Source organism: Argopecten irradians, chromosome 13, assembly GCF_041381155.1.
Source record: "Argopecten irradians isolate NY chromosome 13, Ai_NY, whole genome shotgun sequence".
NCBI lineage: Eukaryota > Metazoa > Mollusca > Bivalvia > Pectinida > Pectinidae > Argopecten > Argopecten irradians.
Window position 1 is genome coordinate 60452 of NC_091146.1, and position 23411 is coordinate 83862.

Sequence of the window (23411 nt, forward strand, 5' to 3'; positions counted from 1 at the left end):
ATTTACTAAACCACAACAGATACAACCAGATATACACTCTACACCTTGTATTCTGGTCCTATCTGTTGTCATTTACTAAACCACAACAGATACAACCAGATATAACTCACACCTTGTATTCTGGTCCTATCTGTTGTCATTTACTAAACCACAACAGATACAACCAGATATACACTCTACACCTTGTATTCTGGTCCTATCTGTTGTCATTTACTAAACCACAACAGATACAACCAGATATACACTCTACACCTTGTATTCTGGTCCTATCTGTTGTCATTTACTAAACCACAACAGATACAACCAGATATACATCTCACTACACCTTGTATTCTGGTCCTATCTGTTGTCATTTACTAAACCACAACAGATACAACCAGATATACACTCTACACCTTGTATTCTGGTCCTATCTGTTGTCATTTACTAAACACAACAGATACAACCAGATATACACTCTACACCTTGTATTCTGGTCCTATCTGTTGTCATTTACTAAACCACAACAGATACAACCAGATATACACCCAACACCTTGTATTCTGGTCCTATCTGTTGTCATTTACTAAACCACAACAGATACAACCAGATATACACCCAACACCTTGTATTCTGGTCCTATCTGTTGTCATTTACTAAACCACAACAGATACAACCAGATATACACTCTACACCTTGTATTCTGGTCCTATCTGTTGTCATTTACTAAACCACAACAGATACAACCAGATATACACCCTACACCTTGTATTCTGGTCCTATCTGTTGTCGTTTACTAAACCACAACAGATACAACCAGATATACACTCTACACCTTGTATTCTGGTCCTATCTGTTGTCGTTTACTAAACCACAACAGATACAACCAGATATACACTCTACACCTTGTATTCTGGTCCTATCTGTTGTCATTTACTAAACCACAACGATACAACCAGATATACACTCTACACCTTGTATTCTGGTCCTATCTGTTGTCATTTACTAAACCACAACAGATACAACCAGATATACACTCTACACCTTGTATTCTGGTCCTATCTGTTGTCATTTACTAAACCACAACAGATACAACCAGATATACACCACAACCTTGTATTCTGGTCCTATCTGTTGTCATTTACTAAACCACAACAGATACAACCAGATATACACCCTACACCTTGTATTCTGGTCCTATCTGTTGTCATTTACTAAACCACAACAGATACAACCAGATATACACTCTACACCTTGTATTCTGGTCTTATCTGTTGTCATTTACTAAACCACAACAGATACAACCAGATATACACTCTACACCTTGTATTCTGGTCCTATCTGTTGTCATTTACTAAACCACAACAGATACAACCAGATATATACACTCAACAACACCTTGTATTCTGGTCCTATCTGTTGTCATTTACTAAACCACAACAGATACAACCAGATATACACTCTACACCTTGTATTCTGGTCCTATCTGTTGTCATTTACTAAACCACAACAGATACAACCAGATATACACTCTACACCTTGTATTCTGGTCCTATCTGTTGTCATTTACTAAACCACAACAGATACAACCAGATATACACCCAACACCTTGTATTCTGGTCCTATCTGTTGTCATTTACTAAACCACAACAGATACAACCAGATATACACTCAACACCTTGTATTCTGGTCTTATCTGTTGTCATTTACTAAACCACAACAGATACAACCAGATTTACACTCTACACCTTGTATTCTGGTCTTATCTGTTGTCATTTACTAAACCACAACAGATACAACCAGATATACACCCAACACCTTGTATTCTGGTCCTATCTGTTGTCATTTACTAAACCACAACAGATACAACCAGATATACACCCAACACCTTGTATTCTGGTCCTATCTGTTGTCATTTACTAAACCACAACAGATACAACCAGATATACACTCTACACCTTGTATTCTGGTCCTATCTGTTGTCATTTACTAAACCACAACAGATACAACCAGATATACACCCAACACCTTGTATTCTGGTCCTATCTGTTGTCATATACTAAACCACAACAGATACAACCAGATATACACTCTACACCTTGTATTCTGGTCCTATCTGTTGTCATTTACTAAACCACAACAGATACAACCAGATATACAACCCAACACCTTGTATTCTGGTCCTATCTGTTGTCATTTACTAAACCACAACAGATACAACCAGATATACACTCTACACCTTGTATTCTGGTCCTATCTGTTGTCAATCACTAAACCACAACATATAAAACCAGATAGACACTCTACACTATGTACATGTATTCTGGTTCTGTCATTTTAAAAAACTACTCTAAATGCTATAGTACAGTAAATGTAAAATCACCAAATATATTTATCTGTCCCATCATATTGCTTTTTTTATCTCTGATATACACTGTATTGCAGGCTGCTGATCTGAAGTCTCCTATTGATGAACGAGTTCTCAGGAAAATCCGGACGCTTGTCAATGAGGGTGTTTATAGCCCAAAAGAAATGCACCGACATCTGAAGATATTCATCAAAGATCTGTTCAGGGAGCGGGAGATGCCCAGAGCCATCAACCGAAGGTTTTATCCAAGCAGGGAGGATCTGAGGAAGATAATGTACCGTCAGAGGCGTAAAACACTACACAGTCTGATAGACCAGGAGGACTTGGCGGAGAAAATACATGTCTGGCAAGAAGACCACCCTGATGACACGTGGACTTTTCGTAAATCCTCCATTGTAAAGCGCCCTGTCATAGATGACGACTCTGAAGAGGATGATGGTTGCCTTATGGTCAATGAGGAAGAGTCTCTCCTGGTTATTTACCAGTCTAAATGGCAGAGAAATTTACTTGCTAGATATGGAAACGAGCTGGTGTATCTGGATGCCACATACAGAACAACTAAGTATGCTTTGCCATTGTTTTTCCTTTGTGTGCAGACCAATGGTGGGTTTTGTGTTGTGGGAGCTTTTATCACCGAGAGGGAGGACTCCAGCTCTGTTGCTGAAGCTTTGCAAGTCATCAAAGATAACAACTCAGCATGGACCTGTAAAGGATTTATGATAGACTCCTCAGAGGTAGAAGCCAATGCTATTCACAGTGTGTTCCCTGGTAAGTGATATCTTATTTAAGCATTAAACTATCTTCCTATGGCATCTAGGGTCTATATAGATGCCAGAGCTTTGCAGACAATCTTCATAATGCGCTAGTATTGAATTGAAATATAGGAATTGAATCTTGCTTTGGTCGATTTCATGGGGTGATGAATTGAGTTGCTCTTGAAACAAATTGAATTATCTGCAAAGCAGTTGATGTTGAATTTGTTTTTATTCCAAATGTGTGTTTTAATAAAGGCTATGTACATTGACCATACAAATATATATATACTTGCTATATCCCTCACACCCATTCTTTAACTGTACAATATAGCTGAATTAGTGAATTGCTGAAATCATACATGTACCTGATACGTGTATACCTGAAATGTATCTGATATTTCCCATTCATTGTACTATAAATTTGCAGAGTCGAAAATCTACATATGTGACTTCCATCGGAAACAAGCTTGGCACAGGTGGTTGATTGCATCAAAGCATGGTGTTACTAGCCAGGAGCAGACATCCAATCTTCTAAACGTAAGTTTTTAGGTCATCAGGCTCCAAGATCATGAAACAATCTTAAGCACAGGGACCTGGCACGATAATTTTTAACCAAGAGTATACATATATATATTATAGTATCAAGGGTATGAACTCGGCGGTCGAGAAAAACAGACCTATTTTTTTTAAAACCGTGATTATTTTAATAAATGGGTTCTATACAACAATTGACGGATATCTTACCTTAAAGGGAAATAATTTATCTTTCCATTGAGTGCTTGATGAACAAAATTGGCCAAGTATTGACGAAGTTATGGCTTGATGAATTGGGAAATTTACGAAAAATATGCTAGGTAGACAATTCCCTGTCCGGTCGAAATGTTGTCTCGGCTCTATTGGGCACCTCAAAAACCAAGCCAAAATCACAAAATCTACGCTTGTGGTGGTAAACAGTACCCATAACTGTGTTCATCCACAATCTCCTTTGGAGATGGCATGACCCGTACTTTGTAGAAACTGCATTTAAACATCGTGTAGCTCACTTACTTTAACCGTCACCGCCATGTTCATTTTTCTCTCGGAACGTTTCTCGACTTTACATATCGTGACTACATTATGCAAATTATGTAATGTTGTGCTTGTGGGTAAACTCGAGAAGTGTTCCGAAGAACAGTTACCAAATGGTAGTATATAGTCAATATGAATACAATTTGGGTGACAGATAAATTGAATGTCGCCCGTTAGCAACTGTTTATTGCTTATATTTACATTCAACTATTTTTTTGAAGAAACGTCGCTAATAATGCGTTTAAATTTGCCACTAGTCACATCGCTGACGTCAGCAGGTACAATTACCGGAACAGCAGATATTTTCCAAATGTAATTATAGTTCCTCATGTTATCATAAATAAAATAATCAAAAGTACATTTTATACCACATCAAACTTTATTTTAGCAATAATGATATGTAAAAATATATGAAAGATTACATCATTCTTGATTGGCTAAGCAAAATCTTAAGTCTAAGACTGTTTCATGATCCTGGGGCTGGTCATGATGAAATTTCCCCCTCATTGTACTCATACTATAATTTTTGACAAAAATCTACATATGTGACTTCAGAATGACCTATCTTCACTCATACATCGTCAGTCGTCATGCACCGTTACACCTTGCATAAGAGACTTCTTCTCAATAACAGAAAGGTCTAGGGTACTGATATTTGACCTGTAGCATGCTGGGATGAAGGGCTACCAAAATTGTTGAACGGAATGACCTTGCCCCATTCAAGTTCACATGGTTTATTATAGAACGAATATACGTACCGGCCTACTATACCTTTCGGCCGGGTACGAATTGGTCCCTATGTGACCGTAGTGGAGCACTGCCTTCGAAAATCACTCGGGCACAATTTTCTATAATTTTTTGTAGGTTCCAATTATTTTAAGCGTAGAAATACATGCATTTACATATTATTTTTGTCTAAAACAAACATAACTACCATTCTTAGAATATATACAGTACCGCTCACAAAGACATAAAATTGACAGCTTGAAGTGGACTTGCCGTATAAATTCCCTTCAGAAAGACCTTCACATGTATTATATAAAAAAAAATAATGATCGATGAGAATTTGAATATTTTATATAGTTCAGTTTTATTCCCTAGTAGGTAAGCGATATCAAAAAAGTATGATAAAATGCAAGTTTTATAATGGTTTGTATAATCATTACTTTGCTCCATTAGCAGTAATAGGCACCAATTGTAGCTCTAAAGACGACACCATTTTCTGTCTAAAAGCCTTTTGAGCTACAATATTGCAGCTATGTTTAATATGGCTAAAATCTTTTGAGCTTGTGAATAACTACGAGGTTCAGAGTCCTGATATTGGGCCAGTCATGTGTCGGCATGAAGGACTACAAAGTTTGTTTAAACGAATGACCTTGCTATTTTGCAGGCTGTTGCAGAGTCTTTCACTGAAGATGAATTTCAACAAAATTTGACACGTCTTCATGAAAGCCAGGTTTGGAAAACCCAACCAAAGCTACAAAATTACATCAATGGACAGTGGCTTGCAAATGACAAACACAAGGTAAAGTAAAAATCTACAAATCATATTACATTTAATTTGCTATTTATCGTATAACTGGCCCTTCTATATGTTTTATACGACCATGTCATAAGTATTAAGACACATTGTAATGACCACTATTATGAATCATAGGCCCATAATCTTTATATGACTATTGCATGATTGTCTGACAGCAAATGGAAAAGTCCACATCAGATTTCCACTGTCTTTTTTAAATATAGACAAAATTTATCGAAAAAATTCAGTTATCATTTCTATTAAAAACCACTCATGTAATATCCTCTATTTGTAACACTAGACAATGACATGCAATAGCCCATTCCATTCTGCAAGACATTACATTAAGGAATGCAGTTGTTTGATCTATGACCAGGTTATATAAAGGCAATAGTATTCAATATAAATGAAATGAAACATATGAAATGATTTCCTGTTAGCGTCTTGTAGAATTCTACTTGCATTTCATATGATGGTTTTACAAACATTTCTTGTTTAACAATTTATTCCGGTTGATATCAATTTGCAGTATGTGGGTCTGGGCCTACCGAGGGGATGAAACTTACTCTGGTTGTCAATAGCAACAATTGGGTTTGTGGGAGGCACAGAACAAGGTTTTTAAATATGAATGAACCTGTCATCTCTCCCTTGAAGACTGTATCAAGCCTCATGACTCTGCTCGTGGAGGACAACTTCTTTGTGGAGTTCCTATCGCAAGTATGTTTATGATATGAGTATAAAAATTCACAACATTTGATTCATTAAGTGAACACTAATGAAATATGGTTTAATATTTTCAAAGATGACATGTGTAAATCAACTTTAAAACATTGCATATTATTTCTAAAAAAAAATTTAGTTATTTTGTTATTGATTGGTAAACTGTGGTTTTTCATCATTTTATAAGAATATGAAATAATTTCAAAAACTGCTTTCTTCACATTCAGGCTCAAAAATTAATGATTTTATTGGTATGTAAGTATAAGTATTTTGTGTGGCTTGGTGTTGGTGTCAGCTTTGCTTTGATGTCTGGTACAATATTACACTAATATCCATTGCATGATTGTAAATATCATTTCTCCTCTGCATATCCCAATTCCATTATGTCAGCATAATGCATGGTAATTGACATATTGTGTATGACCTATAAAATCCAACTAATGATTTCTAATATGTTCTTCTCCAACTTGCAGCACTCTAGATCTATCCTCTGCACTGTCATAGAAACTCACTAACTATTTAGATTAGATCCCACACCTAAAATCATTTCTTTTTTCTTAATTTTCAAACATATTATTATGTATATCTATGTATTTTTCTCTAACAGGGCTGGGTTGATTTTTAGCAATTTCGTATCCTGTAGGCATGATTGTGACAATGTCATTCGACAAGAATTGGTTAAATTTTACTATAATTTTGGTAATATTTTCAGTACATTTTTTATCATACATGATAGATAAATACATACATAAAACGAATTTGGCTGTTTCATCAACATGGCTATTTTTCATAATTTAATTGGTTGACAATCTTCAAAAATACTTGTTATCATCTTGGATTTCTTAAAGTGATGGTTGCAAACTACTGAAATCTCAGGGTTAAAAGGGAATTATTTTCAAAGTTGGTTTAATTTGCACTATCATGGTATAGTGTGCCAATTTAGCATTTTTACATGGGTCAAGAATTGGTCAAACAAGATGGCTTGAGTCAGGTATCGATACCATTTTTGACTTCCTTTCACATGTTCACCAGTTTTGTTAGTAGCATCCTTGGTTTATGTGAGAAATATGTCTTTCGTTAATCCTTCACATGTAAGGTTCCCCCGATAATAGTTTAAGCATATTGTGTTTTGATAAACGTAAATTGTCAACAGACATAGAAATTATTTTAGTGGAATGTTTTGTACTATTTCACAGAAGGATTTCGAAGGGAAATTTAATTGCAAATTTTCATACAGTATTCCCCTAGGGCCCTAGATACTATGTTTGTGCGGGTATGGCCGGTTGCAAATTGTACATTAAGAATGCAGTCAATTTGTCCATAATTAGAGCCAAATGATATTGAAGTTAAATTAAACAGTTGATCATACTTGGTTTCCACTGGATTTTTAGATTATTTAAACCTGCTATAGGTCAACAAGATGGCTACATCAGGCCGTTAAGCTGGGACATATTTTTTTTTAGATATCACAAGAACGTTATCTTGTATTTTTGATTAATTTTGTACAATTGATGGTTTTCAACAAATATGTTATGTTGGAGTACAGATTCAAATCCTTGGGATTCTACTATGAATCTCGGAAAGATACAAGATATTTTGAGGACATTTGCATGTCGCAAGGGCTGTTACCCCATTTGATTTTCTTCTTGGGAAAATGTTGAATAACGTCAAATTTGAGTTAATTTTCCAAGATATGGGTTGTAATTTCAACATATTATTATTATTCTTTTATAAACTAATGGTAGGTTTGTAACTTGATTTTCCCAACAATTTGCGGGTGTGAAATACCAGATTTCAACAAACGTGTTACCTTGGTCCCTAGGCAAATTGGTTTTTAGGTCTAGACTACAATTTATGAGGCAGTTTATTTCATATTTGAGGAACAATCTTTGATAATTTTATGGACTTTTTTGAAGTTTGTAAATATATAACTTGTTATCGATCCCTTTTTGGATTTCAAGATAACTTGGAAATTGGTGGGCTCACAGCTTTGGATTTTCTTGTTAATGGGGTAAATTTCATTACACTTGGTCCTAATTAGCATGACTTTGTACCCTGAATAGTCCATGGAATCCTCTGCATAATTTGAAAATTGTCTTTATGTCCACAATGCATTAATTGACATATTGTGTATGACTATAACTAATGATTTCTGATATGTTCTTCTCCCAACAGGCAGCACTCTAGATTATCCCTCCATTTAACTCACTAAAAACATTTAGATTAATCCACATTCATTTCTTTTTTCTTAATTTTCAAAACATATTTTTGTGTTGTTAGTATCATTTTTCTTAACTTTTATGATTTTTAGCAATTAACGTATCTGGGCTGTGGTCATTCGACAAGTGGTTAAATTTTATATTTGGAAGTAATAATTTTCAGTTTTTTCTACCTCATACATATAGATAAAGTACCATACGGGTCAATATATTGGCTGTTTCACTCAAATTATATTTTCCTCGTAGCAATCATGTGGACCTCATCGTAAATTGCCTAGTAACGTATAAAGTTCGTACGGGGGGGGTTTCACAATCAATTTTTAGAAACTTCCTATCAGATGGTGGGCATGTTAATACATTGCCCTGCTGTCCGTGGTCACGTCGTTTTCATTTTGTATGTCCAGCGGTCATAGGATTTTTTTTATAGGGGAAATGTACGTAAACAATACTTGATTATCACTGATTAAAAAAAAAACTAGCCACTCTGCAGGGATTTTGTTCAAACTTGCACATGGAGCTGGATACTTGGTCCATAAGTTTTTGCTCGTAAAGATTTTGTGGCTGATCGGAAAAACAATGATGGCCGCCGGGCAGCCATCTTTGATTTTTGCAGTTGAAGGATTGTTATCTATAATTTCTTGAGAAACTGAATGAAGGGATTTTGTTCAAACTTCACATGGAGGATTACCCCTATGGGTCCCTAGTTGTGCATACATCGGATTTTGAGGTGATCGGAAAAAAAAACAAGATGTGCTGCCAGGGCAGCCATCTTTGACTTTTGGCAGTTTTAAATCTTGAGAACTATGGAGGAATTTGTTCAAACTTCATAATGGAGGTTACCCTTGGTCCTAGTTGTGCCATACAGATTTTGAGGCTGATAGGAAAATAAGATGGCCCCACTGTGCCAGGTTGATATCCACTATTTATCACACTTTTGTTTTTGTTAATGAAATCGTTTTGCCCAAATGAGATACTAGTGCGTGTCCGGTGGCCGTCATCTCAGCGACCGGGCTGATATCAAGGTCTTTAATTTGATATCAGCTGGGCTGACCGGGCTGAAATCAGTTATCGGCCCGGGGTGATATCACAGTCATCCGGGTTCAGTGGATTTTAAGAGTTCGCACGCTTCCATTCAGTTTCCTACAGACGAATAAGTTGAATAACGGATACAATTTTCAATTTCAAAATAGACCACTCGGATAAAATCGTATTGAAAAGATACAAGAAATCAGAAATGGTCTGTATTTCATATTGATTTTACTGGAGTATTGTCTTAAAGATCAGGTTGAAAAGTCCACTGTGCCGAAAACAAAGCATCGAATTCACATAATTATAACACAAAAAGAATGTATTCCAACGACATAAATCAACGACATGCGTTTGTCAAAATATTAGTCCAAGAAATTTAGTTTGTTCAACTATTGGAATTTTAATTCCATTGAGTGTGAGGTCAGGATCATTGTGTGGTTTTCCGTTTTTGACAGAAGTGCATACAGACAGTTTTTGATCTTGAAAATCTAAAGCCACTTTCGTCAGCCCAATTTTGTAATTTGCCTAAACATTGTTGTAGTTGTCGTTCTATAGTCAATCTGATTGAAATACAGATCCTTATAACCACTCCGTTCAATAGAGGATCTGAGAAAATCCGATTAAGGATCATGGATCATGTTCGGATGACCTTTATACCACGTGTAATTCAGATCAAATTCATTTTCTGCACGTTGCTCTGTCAATTGACAACGCCTTTTCGCCCCAAAATACAAATACGATTAGCATTATTGTGCTCTTTGGGCGAGATGACTACCTACACGGAAATAATTCTGACAAATTTTCTAACTAATTCGTCCCTGAAATTCACTGTCAAAATTTTGCCAGCAGCAATTTGATTGACCATTTACAAAGGACATCTGGACATGACCCCTAATAGGATTTTCTCAGATCCTCTTATCTAACGTAGTGATAAAAAGTATCTGTATTTTAATTAGATTGTGATGGAACCAGGAGTTCTCTCCCTTTGATTGATAACTTAATAATCAAGGTATGGTATTAGATCTAGAGTTACCTGCCCCTGTCTGTATGTCATTTCCGCCCAAGGAAAGCATGGTCTCGAGAGAGATAAAACTGCAAAAATGTAGCAACTATGTGGCCCCACACGTTGTATAGTTTAATGTTAAATGCATTAATTATTTCATGTGTGACAATTTAGAATTGTGATGAAGCTATGTGCGTACCATGTATTTGGTATTTTTTGTATAAATGCACATGAAGCGATGTTTTGATTTCACCGGAAATCGTGCAGTTTGTCAATTTGATTCTCTGACTTGTTTTTGAGTGATGTCGTTTTATTATTGCTGTTTATAAAGCAATACCTATCAGTCTTTATGATATTATTTTGTATCTTAGTGGTAGATAGCCATGTATAACATGTATGCCCTAGCTAAATGTAAATTACTAGTGCACATGGTTTAATCATTGTTAGTCGGTATGCAAAATAGAAAACCTCGTATAGGCAATGGACGATGTATGCAGGTTTTCGATGTAGACAGGTTGTCGTTGTATGCAGGTTGTCGTTGTAGAGAGGTAATCATGTGAATTACAGTTTTCTCTTATTTTCATGTGTCAAATCATAATATTAAAGGATTTAATTGTTATATCCTATAATGATAAGGAAATCCCATCTTGATACTCAGAGATAGTATACCAAATGTCAAATTATTAAATACCTGTATCTGCATATTTACTGTAGAGTTAACAAGTACACTTAATATTTCTCTTGAAATATTACATTGACTAATTCATTGTGTAAGTGTGATCTAGTTTCGAATCAAATATTAGTCCAAGAAATTTAGTTTGTTCAACTATTGGAATTTTAATTCCATTGAGTGTGAGGTCAGGATCATTGTGTGGTTTTCGTTTTTGACAGAAGTGCATACAGACAGTTTTTGATCTTGAAAATCTAAAGCCACTTTCGTCAGCCCAATTTTGTAATTTGCCTAAACATTGTTGTAGTTGTCGTTCTATAGTCAATCTGATTGAAATACAGATCCTTATAACCACTCCGTTCAATAGAGGATCTGAGAAAATCCGATTAAGGATCATGTTCGGATGACCTTTATACCACGTGTAATTCAGATCAAATTCATTTTCTGCACGTTGCTCTGTCAATTGACAACGCCTTTTCGCCCCAAAATACAAATACGATTAGCATTATTGTGCTCTTTGGGCGAGATGACTACCTACACGGAAATAATTCTGACAAATTTTCTAACTAATTCGTCCCTGAAATTCACTGTCAAAATTTTGCCAGCAGCAATTTGATTGACCATTTACAAAGGACATCTGGACATGACCCCTAATAGGATTTTCTCAGATCCTCTTATCTAACGTAGTGATAAAAAGGATCTGTATTTTAATTAGATTGTGATGGAACCAGGAGTTCTCTCCCTTTGATTGATAACTTAATAATCAAGGTATGGTATTAGATCTAGAGTTACCTGCCCCTGTCTGTATGTCATTTCCGCCCAAGGAAAGCATGGTCTCGAGAGAGATAAAACTGCAAAAATGTAGCAACTATGTGGCCCCACACGTTGTATAGTTTAATGTTAAATGCATTAATTATTTCATGTGTGACAATTTAGAATTGTGATGAAGCTATGTGCGTACCATGTATTTGGTATTTTTTGTATAAATGCACATGAAGCGATGTTTTGATTTCACCGGAAATCGTGCAGTTTGTCAATTTGATTCTCTGACTTGTTTTTGAGTGATGTCGTTTTATTATTGCTGTTTATAAAGCAATACCTATCAGTCTTTATGATATTATTTTGTATCTTAGTGGTAGATAGCCATGTATAACATGTATGCCCTAGCTAAATGTAAATTACTAGTGCACATGGTTTAATCATTGTTAGTCGGTATGCAAAATAGAAAACCTCGTATAGGCAATGGACGATGTATGCAGGTTTTCGATGTAGACAGGTTGTCGTTGTATGCAGGTTGTCGTTGTAGAGAGGTAATCATGTGAATTACAGTTTTCTCTTATTTTCATGTGTCAAATCATAATATTAAAGGATTTAATTGTTATATCCTATAATGATTAGGAAATCCCATCTTGATACTCAGAGATAGTATACCAAATGTCAAATTATTAAATACCTGTATCTGCATATTTACTGTAGAGTTAACAAGTACACTTAATATTTCTCTTGAAATATTACATTGACTAATTCATTGTGTAAGTGTGATCTAGTCCAGAATAGTGTTTATTTGTGCAATAGTTATTACAACTTTATTAGGTGTTTGTGAAATTAGCACTTATGTAATAAGTTTAATCCTTAGGATTAATATTTGTATCTGTAAGAGTGAATGACTACAGAAGTTAGAGATCATTAAGTAACAATATTTACTTGTTTGTATTTCAGGTTTTACTATACTCCACTATAAGCCACTATACACCACTTTATGTGGATCTGTAATAAAGGTTGGAAACAGTTCAAGGAACTTTCTGATTATTTGAGACAGAACAGTAAAACAACGTGTATCAGCTGCACAGTACATGATGTCTACATCTAGGTATCAGGATCCCAGCAAATTGTTTGAGCAAGGAGGATATCATGCGCCCATGCAGGAGTATGGGTCACAACTGCAGGTTCCCGACAACGCCCATGCTACTTCAACAGAGATGGAAAGGTCCCATCGGAAGAAAAACCTCACAGGAGGTGGGGAGGAACTGTATGAGGCCACGGTAGAGACAAGTACCGCGAAACTTATCAAACTCCGAAAAAAGCTAAAGGACACTATCGAAGAGTTTAACTCAGCCAAGCACGAAAGAGACTTAGTGATAAAACTAAAGGATCAGCTAGGAGCGGTCTATGACAAATACCTAGACGAGGTGAAAGGATTTATGAAATATTTAACTTGTATTAATACCTCCTCCAGTAATAGTGAGAAAGTTTCGCAAGAGATGATACATATCAAAATCTATAGAAAGGTAACAGATGTGCATAACGAGATGGTGGAGATTCTCAAGCAGCCAGAAACAGATATCGAAGAAAACAAAGAGCAGAAACAAGAAGTGAAAAAAAACTCTCAAACCAAAAGTCATTCATCAGTGAGCAGTTCTAGTAGTCGCAGGAGTTCGCTATTAGCACTTCAACGTGCAAAGTTAGAAGCAGCTAAAACTAGTTTGACATTTACACGCCAAGAAGTTGAGATGCAGAAACAACAGCCCAAGATTGAGGCTGAAATTCTTCGACAGAGAGCTCAGTATGAATCTGACCTCCAGTATCTAAAATCACAACGAGCAGCAGCCATAGCTCAAGCCGAACTTGAGGCTATGTATGAGGAGTATGGTGAAGGCGATATAGACAGAGGACCACAACTCTCATTACCTTCGATGGACAGTAAGGAGCTTACAGCGCAGTTTATCAATGCGCAGGCACAGACTGAGAGCCATGGAGCTCCTAGAGTGGAAAACAACACCCTTGCACCGATAAATACAGGTCCAGATTCTGCCTTTGAAGGAGGTGACCAGTACATGAGTCTTCCATTGATGGAGAAAAAGTCTGATAGGACGGTTAATGACAATAGACAACAGATGGATCCTAATGCACCTAGTTTTTACCCAGAACGACTAGGTTATTCTGATTTCACTAAGTGCCTGTTACGTAAGGACTTGCTCCTGCAGAGACTTACCACCTTTGACGACAGACCTGAAACATTTTCAATGTGGAAGGCTAGTTTCCAGTCTGTAACTAAAGAACTCAGCGTGACAGCTAATGAGGAATTCGACCTGCTTTTCAAGTGGTTGGGACCGGAGTCCAAGAAGCACGCTTTGAGCATAAGAGCCTCCAATCCAAACCCAGCTAGAGGACTGGAAAGACTTTCGGAGCGTCTCCTAGAGCGATATGGATGTCCGGAAATGGTAGAGGCCTCATTAAAAAGGAAACTAGAGAAGTTTCCAAGGTTTGGTTCAAAGGATAATGCCAAATTATACGAATTGGCAGACATTCTTTCAGAAGTGGGAGCAATGATGGAAGATCCCATTTATGGCTCATTATTAGGCTATTACAACACCTCTTCAGGCGTTCTCCCCATTGTGGGTAAATTGCCTCTCCATATCCAAGGGAAATGGACAGTCAGAGCTGCAAGGTATAAGGAGAAGAGTGTAGCCTTTCCTCCATTCTCGGAATTTGTGGTGTTCATAAAGGAAATGAGCTCTATGCTTAATGACCCCGGCCTTGTATATAAAGATACGTTGACCACTCGTACAAGCAATGAACCGCGTTCCAAGGACAGAGTTCGGTCAAATATTCAGGTGAATAAAACTCAGGTGTCGTCTAACGAGAACTCTAACAAACAACCCAAGAAACAGTGTTTGATACACAACACATCTAACCACGACATAAATCAGTGCAGGGCATTCCGTCTTAAATCCTTGTCGGAACGGAGACGTATATTAAGCGAACACCGCTTATGTTTTCGATGCTGATATATACAAAAACTGTTCAGTCTCTGTAAAATGCGCAGAATGCAGCAGCAGTCAGCACCCTACGGCGCTCCATCCCAGGGATGGACATTCTATATCCGGAAATCGAAATGGTCATAAGCCAGACAAAAACAACAATAATTCTACAAGTCCGAACGGTTGGGAGATAACTACTAGTCAGAACGGCGGGAAGAATGAAGGCGTTGTGAGTAAATGTACGCGCGTGTGTGGAGGAACGTTTACAGGCAGATCTTGTTCAAAAACCATACTTGTTCGAGTTCATAGGACTAACTCACTAGGGCTGCCACGATACGGCGTAAGCGTACCACGATATATTGTGATACACAACAGCTGTATTGCGATATGTATTGCAATATTTTGACATGAACTTAAGTGGTGTTAATTTTTTTTATATTCCACAATAAAAACCTCCTTTACATTACGCAAACATGCAATTAAAATTCTATGTAATGTAGATCATGTAAATTTGAAGGATTATTTATTGCCAACTTGTATAAAGCTGTAACAAAACCAATCTTCAAATTGAAAACAAACACATCTCAATGAACTAGGCACTTTAATCACAAAAGTAGATGACTAGTTTTAGTTTTATTTAAGTTCACAAAGTGTGACCATCTGAATTCACTTTCATATATCTAGTATGTACTCTCTCTCAGATTTTTCTTTTAAAATATGAGTTTGTCTACCATGTCAGAATTAAGTGCTCCCCTTTGTGCCGTTATAATATCACCAGCCGTACTAAATACCCTTTCTGATGGTACTGAAGTGGCCGGAATGCATAATCGCCTCATGGAAAGGTGTGACAACAGTGGAAAGAAATAACCGTTATCCTTCCACCACTTAAGAGGATCCGCTTTTAAGGGCAGTACTTGGCTTGAATAGTTATTCAGCACGGTTTGAGCCATTTCCAGTGTAGTTCTTGTTGCAGGTTCCTCCCCAGTTAGTATAACGTCACCAAAAACAGACGCTAATCCAGTTTTCCCTTTAGCTGTGATATCTGAAAGGCCGATAAACATTTTTTTTTAAATTAATGACAACATTATCAATTTAAAAACTGAGACTTTTTTAATTGGCTCTGTGTAATGAGTTAAAACAAATCTAAAAATATGTTTTGGGAGTCACATGAACTTTCTGATTCTATAAACAATGGTACCTGAAACATCTTTGGGAGGCAAGGGGCGAGTTACATTTAAAACTTCATCATTGGTGGAGGCCTCATCTGGAAGGGCAGGTACCGGAGGTAATTCGTGCATGGGAGGATCTTCAGTGTCGTCATTAGATGTTTCCGACGGTTCTTCCTTGATTTTCACTTTTTCGCCAGACACCAATACAGCCACTCTTTGTTGAATGCTGTTCAATTTCTCCTTGGGAAGACAGCCTTTGAAGCGTGGATCAAGTAATGTACATTCTTCCAAAAACATACGTATGTTTTCATCAGTGTACCTGAAAAGATAAAAATATTTCGGTACATTATACTTTTATAACCATTTGTTACAGTTAATAAATAGTTTACTAACTTTGCTATAAATTAATAAAAACTGATTTATTTATTATATAATTATGTTTTTATCTTATTATATGTTATACTTATGTTATTTTCTAATTACATTGTTTGTATTTGCAAAACACAATAAGGACATTCCAGAAATATGATTTTTTAACTGTTGTAATTGTCTGGTATTTTGTGAGAGTCAGGATGTTTCTTTTGTTGCCAATAAAGTTAGTTAATATGAGTACATCTTGTACATGTACCTTGTTGCTAAATTTTCTTGAACTGTCTTGATTCTGACGACATTGGGTTGGTCTTCCTCCAGAACAGTAAGTGCTTCATCAAGTCTCATCATGACAGGCAGAATGATTGAAATTGTTGGTGTCCGTTCTGTGCATTAGTGATTGTCCTCAGAGGTAAGAGGGTGTTCATGATTTGTTGTGCATACTTTATGTCTCCATCAGTAATTGAGGCCAGGTCGATTTCTTTGGTCTTGATTTCATCACCTAAAAATACTGCACAAACAGCAGGCTGAAGTAGTAAGTACCGTTCCAACATATCCACTGCTGAATTCCAGCATGTGCAAACATCTTGGATTAGTTTAAGACTGGTTTTATTTTGACCAGCAAGTTCAAGAAGTGCGATCTTCTTTTTCAAAACAGCAGCTGCAGTTGTACTGCGTTGAAAAAATGCCACAATGCGTCTGATCTTTGATAGTACCCGAGATACAATTGGGATTTTCAGTGCTTTCTGTGCTGCCAGATTCAAGGTATGTGCAAGACATCCAATATGGGGTATGTATTCGGCTATTTTTGCAGCCACAATCATATTAGCTGCATTATCAGTCACAAGTGGGGGGTTAGGTGGGAGGCCCCATTCTACTATGACTTCTTTGATTACTGCAGAAACATTCTCCCCAGTGTGACTTTCTGTCATTTCTCTAGTTTGTAGGACATAATTTTTCATATTCCAGTCTTTGTCAATGTATGTAGCAGTAATGGTAATGTACGACTCAGTGGCCCTGCTTGTCCACCCATCTGTAGTGAGTGCCACCACGATAGCCTCAGATAAGCTAGCTTTAATAGACTGTACAGTTTGTAAATACATTTGGGGAATAACAGTTTCTGAGAAATATGTCCTTCCAGGAATGTCGTAGCGAGGGTCGATAGTGTTAATCATATTACGGAAGCCTTTTCTGTCTACCACACTTAAAGGGCGAAGATCGTCTACTATAAATCCAGCAATTGAATTTGTAATGACAGTTGCGCGAGGGGATTTCAGTGCATATTTAGTATTAAACATGTTGGTTAATGTCTGCTGTTGTGTGCACGATTTAACTACCGTAGCAGTAGTAGAACTATAACATGTATCACTACATTCAACATTCGACGTACCGGGTCCTGATTGTTATAGTTTGGGATGATGACTGGTCATGCGCATATTCAGGTTGGTTGTTCCACCGCTATACTTCACTGTCTGATTACATTGATTGCATACAGCTATATCCGGGATAATTGATTTGTTGATTTTATCGCGCTGTAGAGAACAATTCTTCCAAACATTACTTTTGCCCTTCTTGTTTGGAACGAGTTCCAGATCAGCTTGGTTACGTTTCGCCATATTGTTTATATTCAACGTCATGCAAATGTTTGTATCACTTGTATGTTATACAGTATACACGTTAGTTACACACATTTGACCGACTCCAGAACCGGAATCGAATGGTAACGAAAGCGAGACAATGGCTTCATATTATCGGAAAGGAAACAAAACAACTTACTGGTTTGATGTTTTAATGATATGGCATTTTAATTATATCAAATAAATGAGAAAAAATATCGTTAAAAAACCGGTACAGGTGGACTGTATCGCGGTACAATATTTTTTATGGGACATTGCAATACACCAATTTACCGGTGAACCGCGGCAGCCCTATAACTCACCAGAGCAAGCTACCTACATGTATGCCATAATCGACGATCAAAGTAATCGGACATTGTGCAAACCTGGTTTCTTCAATATCATGGATGTCTCAGGAGAGACAGTTGAACAATATACTCTGGTATCCTGTGCAGGGGACTTGCCGACACAGGGTCAGCGCGCACATGGATTCTCAGTTTCCTCTCTGAACGGCCAGTTTACCTTACCCTTACCTGACATACTGGAGTGTGATCAGATACCCTACAACCGTACAGAGATTCCTACTCCAGAGATCACCAACTATCACAGTCATTTGAAGGACGTCAAGTTGCCTCCGTTACGGTCTAATTCTGAAATTCTACTGTTGATTGGGCGCGACGTGCCAGAGGCTCATCACATCTGTGAGCAGATTATTGGTCCACCCAATTCACCATTTGCCCAGAGGCTAAACCTTGGTTGGGTGGTTGTTGGGAATGTATGTCTGGGAACTACTCATCCTCCGAACCCATCAGAGGTCTCTGTTCTCAAGACAAAGATACTTGGAGATGGTCGACCTACATTGTTTGATCCATGTGACAATCAGTTTAATGTGAAAGGGGTTTGCGAGGAACCAATCATTGGACAAGGAGTATTCAAGCAGACTCATGATGACAACAAAGTTGGCTTGTCTGTAGAAGACAGAGCATTTCTGGATCTCATGGACAAAGAATTTGTACGAGACACTAGTGGTAAATGGACTGCACCGTTGCCTTTTCGCAAACCTCGTCCTAGACTACCTAATAATAGGCACCAAGCCCTGAAACGAGCTCAGCTTCTCGATGTCTCTCTTCAAAGGAATTCCGTTTAGCGCGAACACCTTGTCACCTCTTTGAAAGGAATCTTAGACAACGGGCACGCGGAAGTGGCCCCTCCACTTAATGATGACGAGGAGTGCTGGTATTTGCCTCTTTTCGGCGTTTATCATCCTAAGAAACCAGATAAGATCCGAGGGGTTTTTGATTCTTCAGCCAAACATGAAGGACTATCTTTAAACCAGGTGTTGATGAAAGGTCCCGACCTAACAAACAATCTCCTAGGTGTTCTTTTGAGATTTAGGAAGGAGGACATTGCTATTAGTTGCGACGTGGAACAGATGTTCTACTGTTTTGGAGTCAGGGAAGATCAGCGCAACTTCCTACGTTTCCTTTGGTATGAAGACAATAATCCAACAAAACGTTGATAGAGTACCGAATGTGCAAGCATGTATTCGGGAACAGTCCTTCACCGGCGGTAGCCACTTACGGTCTTCGTAAAACAGTCCAGGAAACTGAGAACACGTTTGGTGGTGATGTTACAGATTTCGTAACAAAGAACTTTTATGTAGACGACGGGCTTACATCAGTTCCCACCGCTCAGGAGGCGGTTAGCTTGTTGAACAGAACAAAAGAAGCTCTAAGTACAGGAAATATCAGACTTCATAAATTCACCTCTAACTGTGAAGATGTTCTTAATGCCATTGTTACATTAACGAATAACAGAAAGGAGAAACCAGCAGCTAAATTCAAAACACAGTTTAATTATATGTACAATATTATACAGAGATGGTTTACAATTTCTAAAGTAATTGGTGTGGTGGTACAAGAGTAGTACGATGATTTAAAGTGTTACTTATCTGTATGCGAATGTCCTGGTATAATCCTTGATCCTTCCAGGTTTCAAATTAACAATACTCACAAATCCACAAGGAAATTGAATGTCCACAGATGATTTGTAAAGTTCCAGGCAATATGAATAAATCCACACAAAGTGTTGTAATAATCCACAGATAAAGTCACAATAGCTCTCCCAATAGAATCTTATATGGCGCTGTACAATTCTTGATATGTCTTATTACAGGTCTCATTACAGTTCTGATTAGCCTTGGGCAGCTGGAGTATATATAGCTAAACCGTAATTCAAGAATATTGGAGAACCTCCTACTTCTAGAAATATCTAACTAAAAACAGTAAACAAGTAAACACACATAACTTTCTGGAAATAGATCATTCTAGATATCTACTTAAAATCAACATGTTTACAAACATATTTGTTTATACATGATTATATTCTAGAAAGTTCTATAACCTAAATCAATGATATGACCTTCATAGGATGTATTGATAAAAAAAGCTATAGGAGTTATCTCCCTTATCTCATAACTACATGTATTTAGTGTCATACATAACACACCCCTCCTTAAAGAAAAGAAAGTTTTCTTGAAAAGGAAACTTTCTTCAAATATTAAGTCATATTTAAATCCTTGATAAAGCATCTGCTAGAATATTGTCTTTCCCTTTGATATGTTTGATGTCAAGATTGTACTCTTGCAAAGTCAAACTCCACCTGAGAATTCTTTGATTTTTGTTTTTCATTTTCCAATGAATGTCAAAGGGTTGTGGTCGGTGAAGACCAACACAGGCACAACTGTAGTGCATAGATACACATCAAATTGGTTGAAGGCCAAAATCAATGCTAAACATTCTTTCTCAATGGTGGAATAATTTCTCTGGTGTTTGTCAAACTTTTTCGAGAAATAACAAATTGGATGGTCATTTTTTCAGTACCTTCTTGCATCAAAACAGCACCAACACCTACATCGCTGGCGTCAACAAACAGTTTAAACTGTTTATTAAAATCTGGAGCAGTCAGAACTGGTGAGTTTGATAGTATTGCTTTCAATTTCTCAAAGGCAGACTTACATTCGTCTGACCAGACAAATTTGACATTTTTCTTTAACAAAGAAGTAAGTGGAGCTGCTATAACAGAGAAATTTTGACAAAATTTTCTGTAGTATCCAGCCATACCAAGAAATCTCATCAGCTCTCTCTTGTTTCCAGGAGATGGAAAATCTATAATTGATTCTACTTTGGCCTGAACAGGTTTAACCTGCCCCTGTCCTACAACATGGCCTAAAAATTCAACAGTTGCATGACAAAATTCACATTTCAATAAGTTTACAGTCAATTTCATGGTAGTGAGTCTTTCGAAGAATTCACGAATCCGCGTAGATGGTCTTCCCACGTGTCGTGGTAGTTGATGACGTCATCAATGTATCCATCACAGCCTTCCAGGTCTGATATCACGCTGTTAAGAAGACGTTGAAATGTTGCCGGGGCATTCTTCATACCAAATGGCATAACTTTGTACTGGTACAAACCTTGCGAGGTTACAAATGCCGACACTTCTTTAGCTCTTTCTGTTAATGGCACCTGCCAATATCCTTTCAACAGGTCAAACTTGCTTACGTACTTGGCTTTGCCAACTTTGTCAATACACGAGTCAATCCTTGGAATTGGATAAGAGTCTGTTTTCCTGACAGAGTTTACTTTTCTGAAGTCAGTACAGAACCGGTATGTCTTGTCTGGCTTTGGCACCAGAACACATGGAGAGCTCCATTCACTTTTGCTTGGTTCAATAATATCATTGTCCAACATGTATTGAATTTCTTTCTTTAAGTGTTCTTCTTTCAAAGGATTGACACGGTAAGGATGTTGCTTGACAGGTGGCGCATCGCCTACATCCACGTCATGATAGATAGCATCTGTTTTGCCTGGTGTATCCGGAAACAAATGTTTAAACTCAAGTATCAAATCTTTCAGTTCATTGCGTTCCTTTTCTGATAGATGACACAGTTTCTTGTCCAAGTTCGCGAGCACATCTGAATTCCGTAACTTAACACCACAGTCTAAACCTACATCTTGTACACCACCATCTAAGTCTAATTTACAAATATCAGCTGTACTTTCACTTTGTGATGGTACAGAGGCCAAAGTAGCGATAGGTTGAGAGGTCTTGCTCTCTTCTCTATCTACATATTTCTTAAGCATATTAACATGACATAATTGAGTTTTCTTGCGCTTCCCTGGAGTTTGTACAATGTAGTTAACATCATCGACCTTTTTCTCAACAACATAAGGTCCAAAATATCTAGCTTGCAAAGGCTGACCCGGTATTGGTAATAGAGCCAAAATTTTGTCACCTGGATCAAAACTTCTTGCACGGGCATCTTTATCATACCATGTTTTCATTTTGGTTTGAGTAACGGCCAAATTTTCTTTTGCCAGTTCACATGCCCTTGTCAACCTTTGCTTAAAGTTAGACACATACTCTAAGAGATTCACTTTAGAATCTTCGTCCAAAATTTTGTCTTTCAAAATTTTCAAAGGACCACGTACAGTATGTCCAAACACAAGTTCAAAAGGACTGAAGCCAAGAGATTCTTGTACAGATTCTCTAACGCCAAACAACAACATGTGTATACCTTCGTCCCAATCTCTTTTGTTTTCAAAACAATAAGATCTCATCATATTCTTCAATGTCTGATGAAAACGTTCTAAAGCACCCTGAGACTCTGGATGATAAGCACTAGACTTATACTGCTTGATCTGGAGCTGGTACATGACTTGTTGAAAAATACCAGACATGAAATTCGAACCTTGGTCCGATTGGACAGCTTTTGGAAGACCAACCAGTGTAAAGAATTTAACCAAAGCCTTGACTATGTTAGGGGCTTTAATATTCCTGAGTGGAATGGCTTCAGGAAAGCGTGTGGAAGCACACATAATAGTTAAAAGATACTCATTCCCAGACTTAGTTTTGGGTAGAGGACCTACACAGTCAATAATGACTCTACTAAATGGTTCCTCAAATGCTGGAATGGGGTGCAAAGGTGCAACAGGGATTTTCTGATTAGGTTTCCCTACCACCTGACAAGTATGACAAGACCTACAAAAATCAGCCACATCCCGTTTCAACTTGGGCCAAAAGAAGTGATCTAAGATCCTGTTATAAGTCTTGGTCACACCTAAATGCCCTGCCATAGGTACATCATGAGACAAACTTAGA

The 23411-nt window shown here is 37.3% G+C and overlaps 2 protein-coding genes across 3 annotated transcripts; one reads left to right on the top strand and one right to left on the bottom strand.

Moving 5' to 3' along the window:
- The first annotated feature begins 2439 nt into the window (after window positions 1–2439).
- LOC138306556 (uncharacterized) lies at window positions 2440–7037 on the top strand. The gene is made up of 5 exons (XM_069247000.1): window positions 2440–3115; window positions 3530–3639; window positions 5561–5695; window positions 6347–6409; window positions 7020–7037. The coding sequence occupies exons 1-5, from the start codon at window positions 2512–2514 to the stop codon at window positions 7035–7037; spliced, it is 930 nt and encodes a 309-aa protein (XP_069103101.1). The 5' UTR covers window positions 2440–2511.
- An 8753-nt stretch (window positions 7038–15790) lies between these two features.
- Window positions 15791–18385, bottom strand: LOC138306414 (E3 SUMO-protein ligase ZBED1-like). Of its 2 annotated transcripts, none has more exons than XM_069246861.1 (3): window positions 16892–18385; window positions 16293–16582; window positions 15791–16136 (listed from the first exon to the last, which is right to left on the bottom strand). In XM_069246861.1, the coding sequence occupies exons 1-3, from the start codon at window positions 16981–16983 to the stop codon at window positions 15805–15807; spliced, it is 714 nt and encodes a 237-aa protein (XP_069102962.1). In that variant the 5' UTR covers window positions 16984–18385; the 3' UTR covers window positions 15791–15804. Both variants share the same exon structure in this region; 1 of them encodes a protein (XP_069102962.1).
- Between the last annotated feature and the right edge of the window lie 5026 nt (window positions 18386–23411).

Bases quoted from the DNA above. Each gene is read 5' to 3' on its own strand.
- LOC138306556 (XM_069247000.1), top strand. From the start codon at position 2,512: ATGCACCGACATCTGAAGATATTCATCAAAGATCTGTTCAGGGAGCGG. The intron at 3,116-3,529 runs GTAAGTGATATC...ATAAATTTGCAG, and splicing joins TATTCACAGTGTGTTCCCTG to AGTCGAAAATCTACATATGT. The intron at 5,696-6,346 runs GTAAAGTAAAAA...TCTCCCTTGAAG, and splicing joins TTGCAAATGACAAACACAAG to ACTGTATCAAGCCTCATGAC.
- LOC138306414 (XM_069246861.1), bottom strand. From the start codon at position 16,983: ATGATGAGACTTGATGAAGCACTTACTGTTCTGGAGGAAGACCAACCC. The intron at 16,583-16,891 runs GTACATGTACAA...TTATCTTTTCAG, and splicing joins CAAGAAAATTTAGCAACAAG to GTACACTGATGAAAACATAC. The intron at 16,137-16,292 runs GTACCATTGTTT...TCGGCCTTTCAG, and splicing joins GCCTCCCAAAGATGTTTCAG to ATATCACAGCTAAAGGGAAA.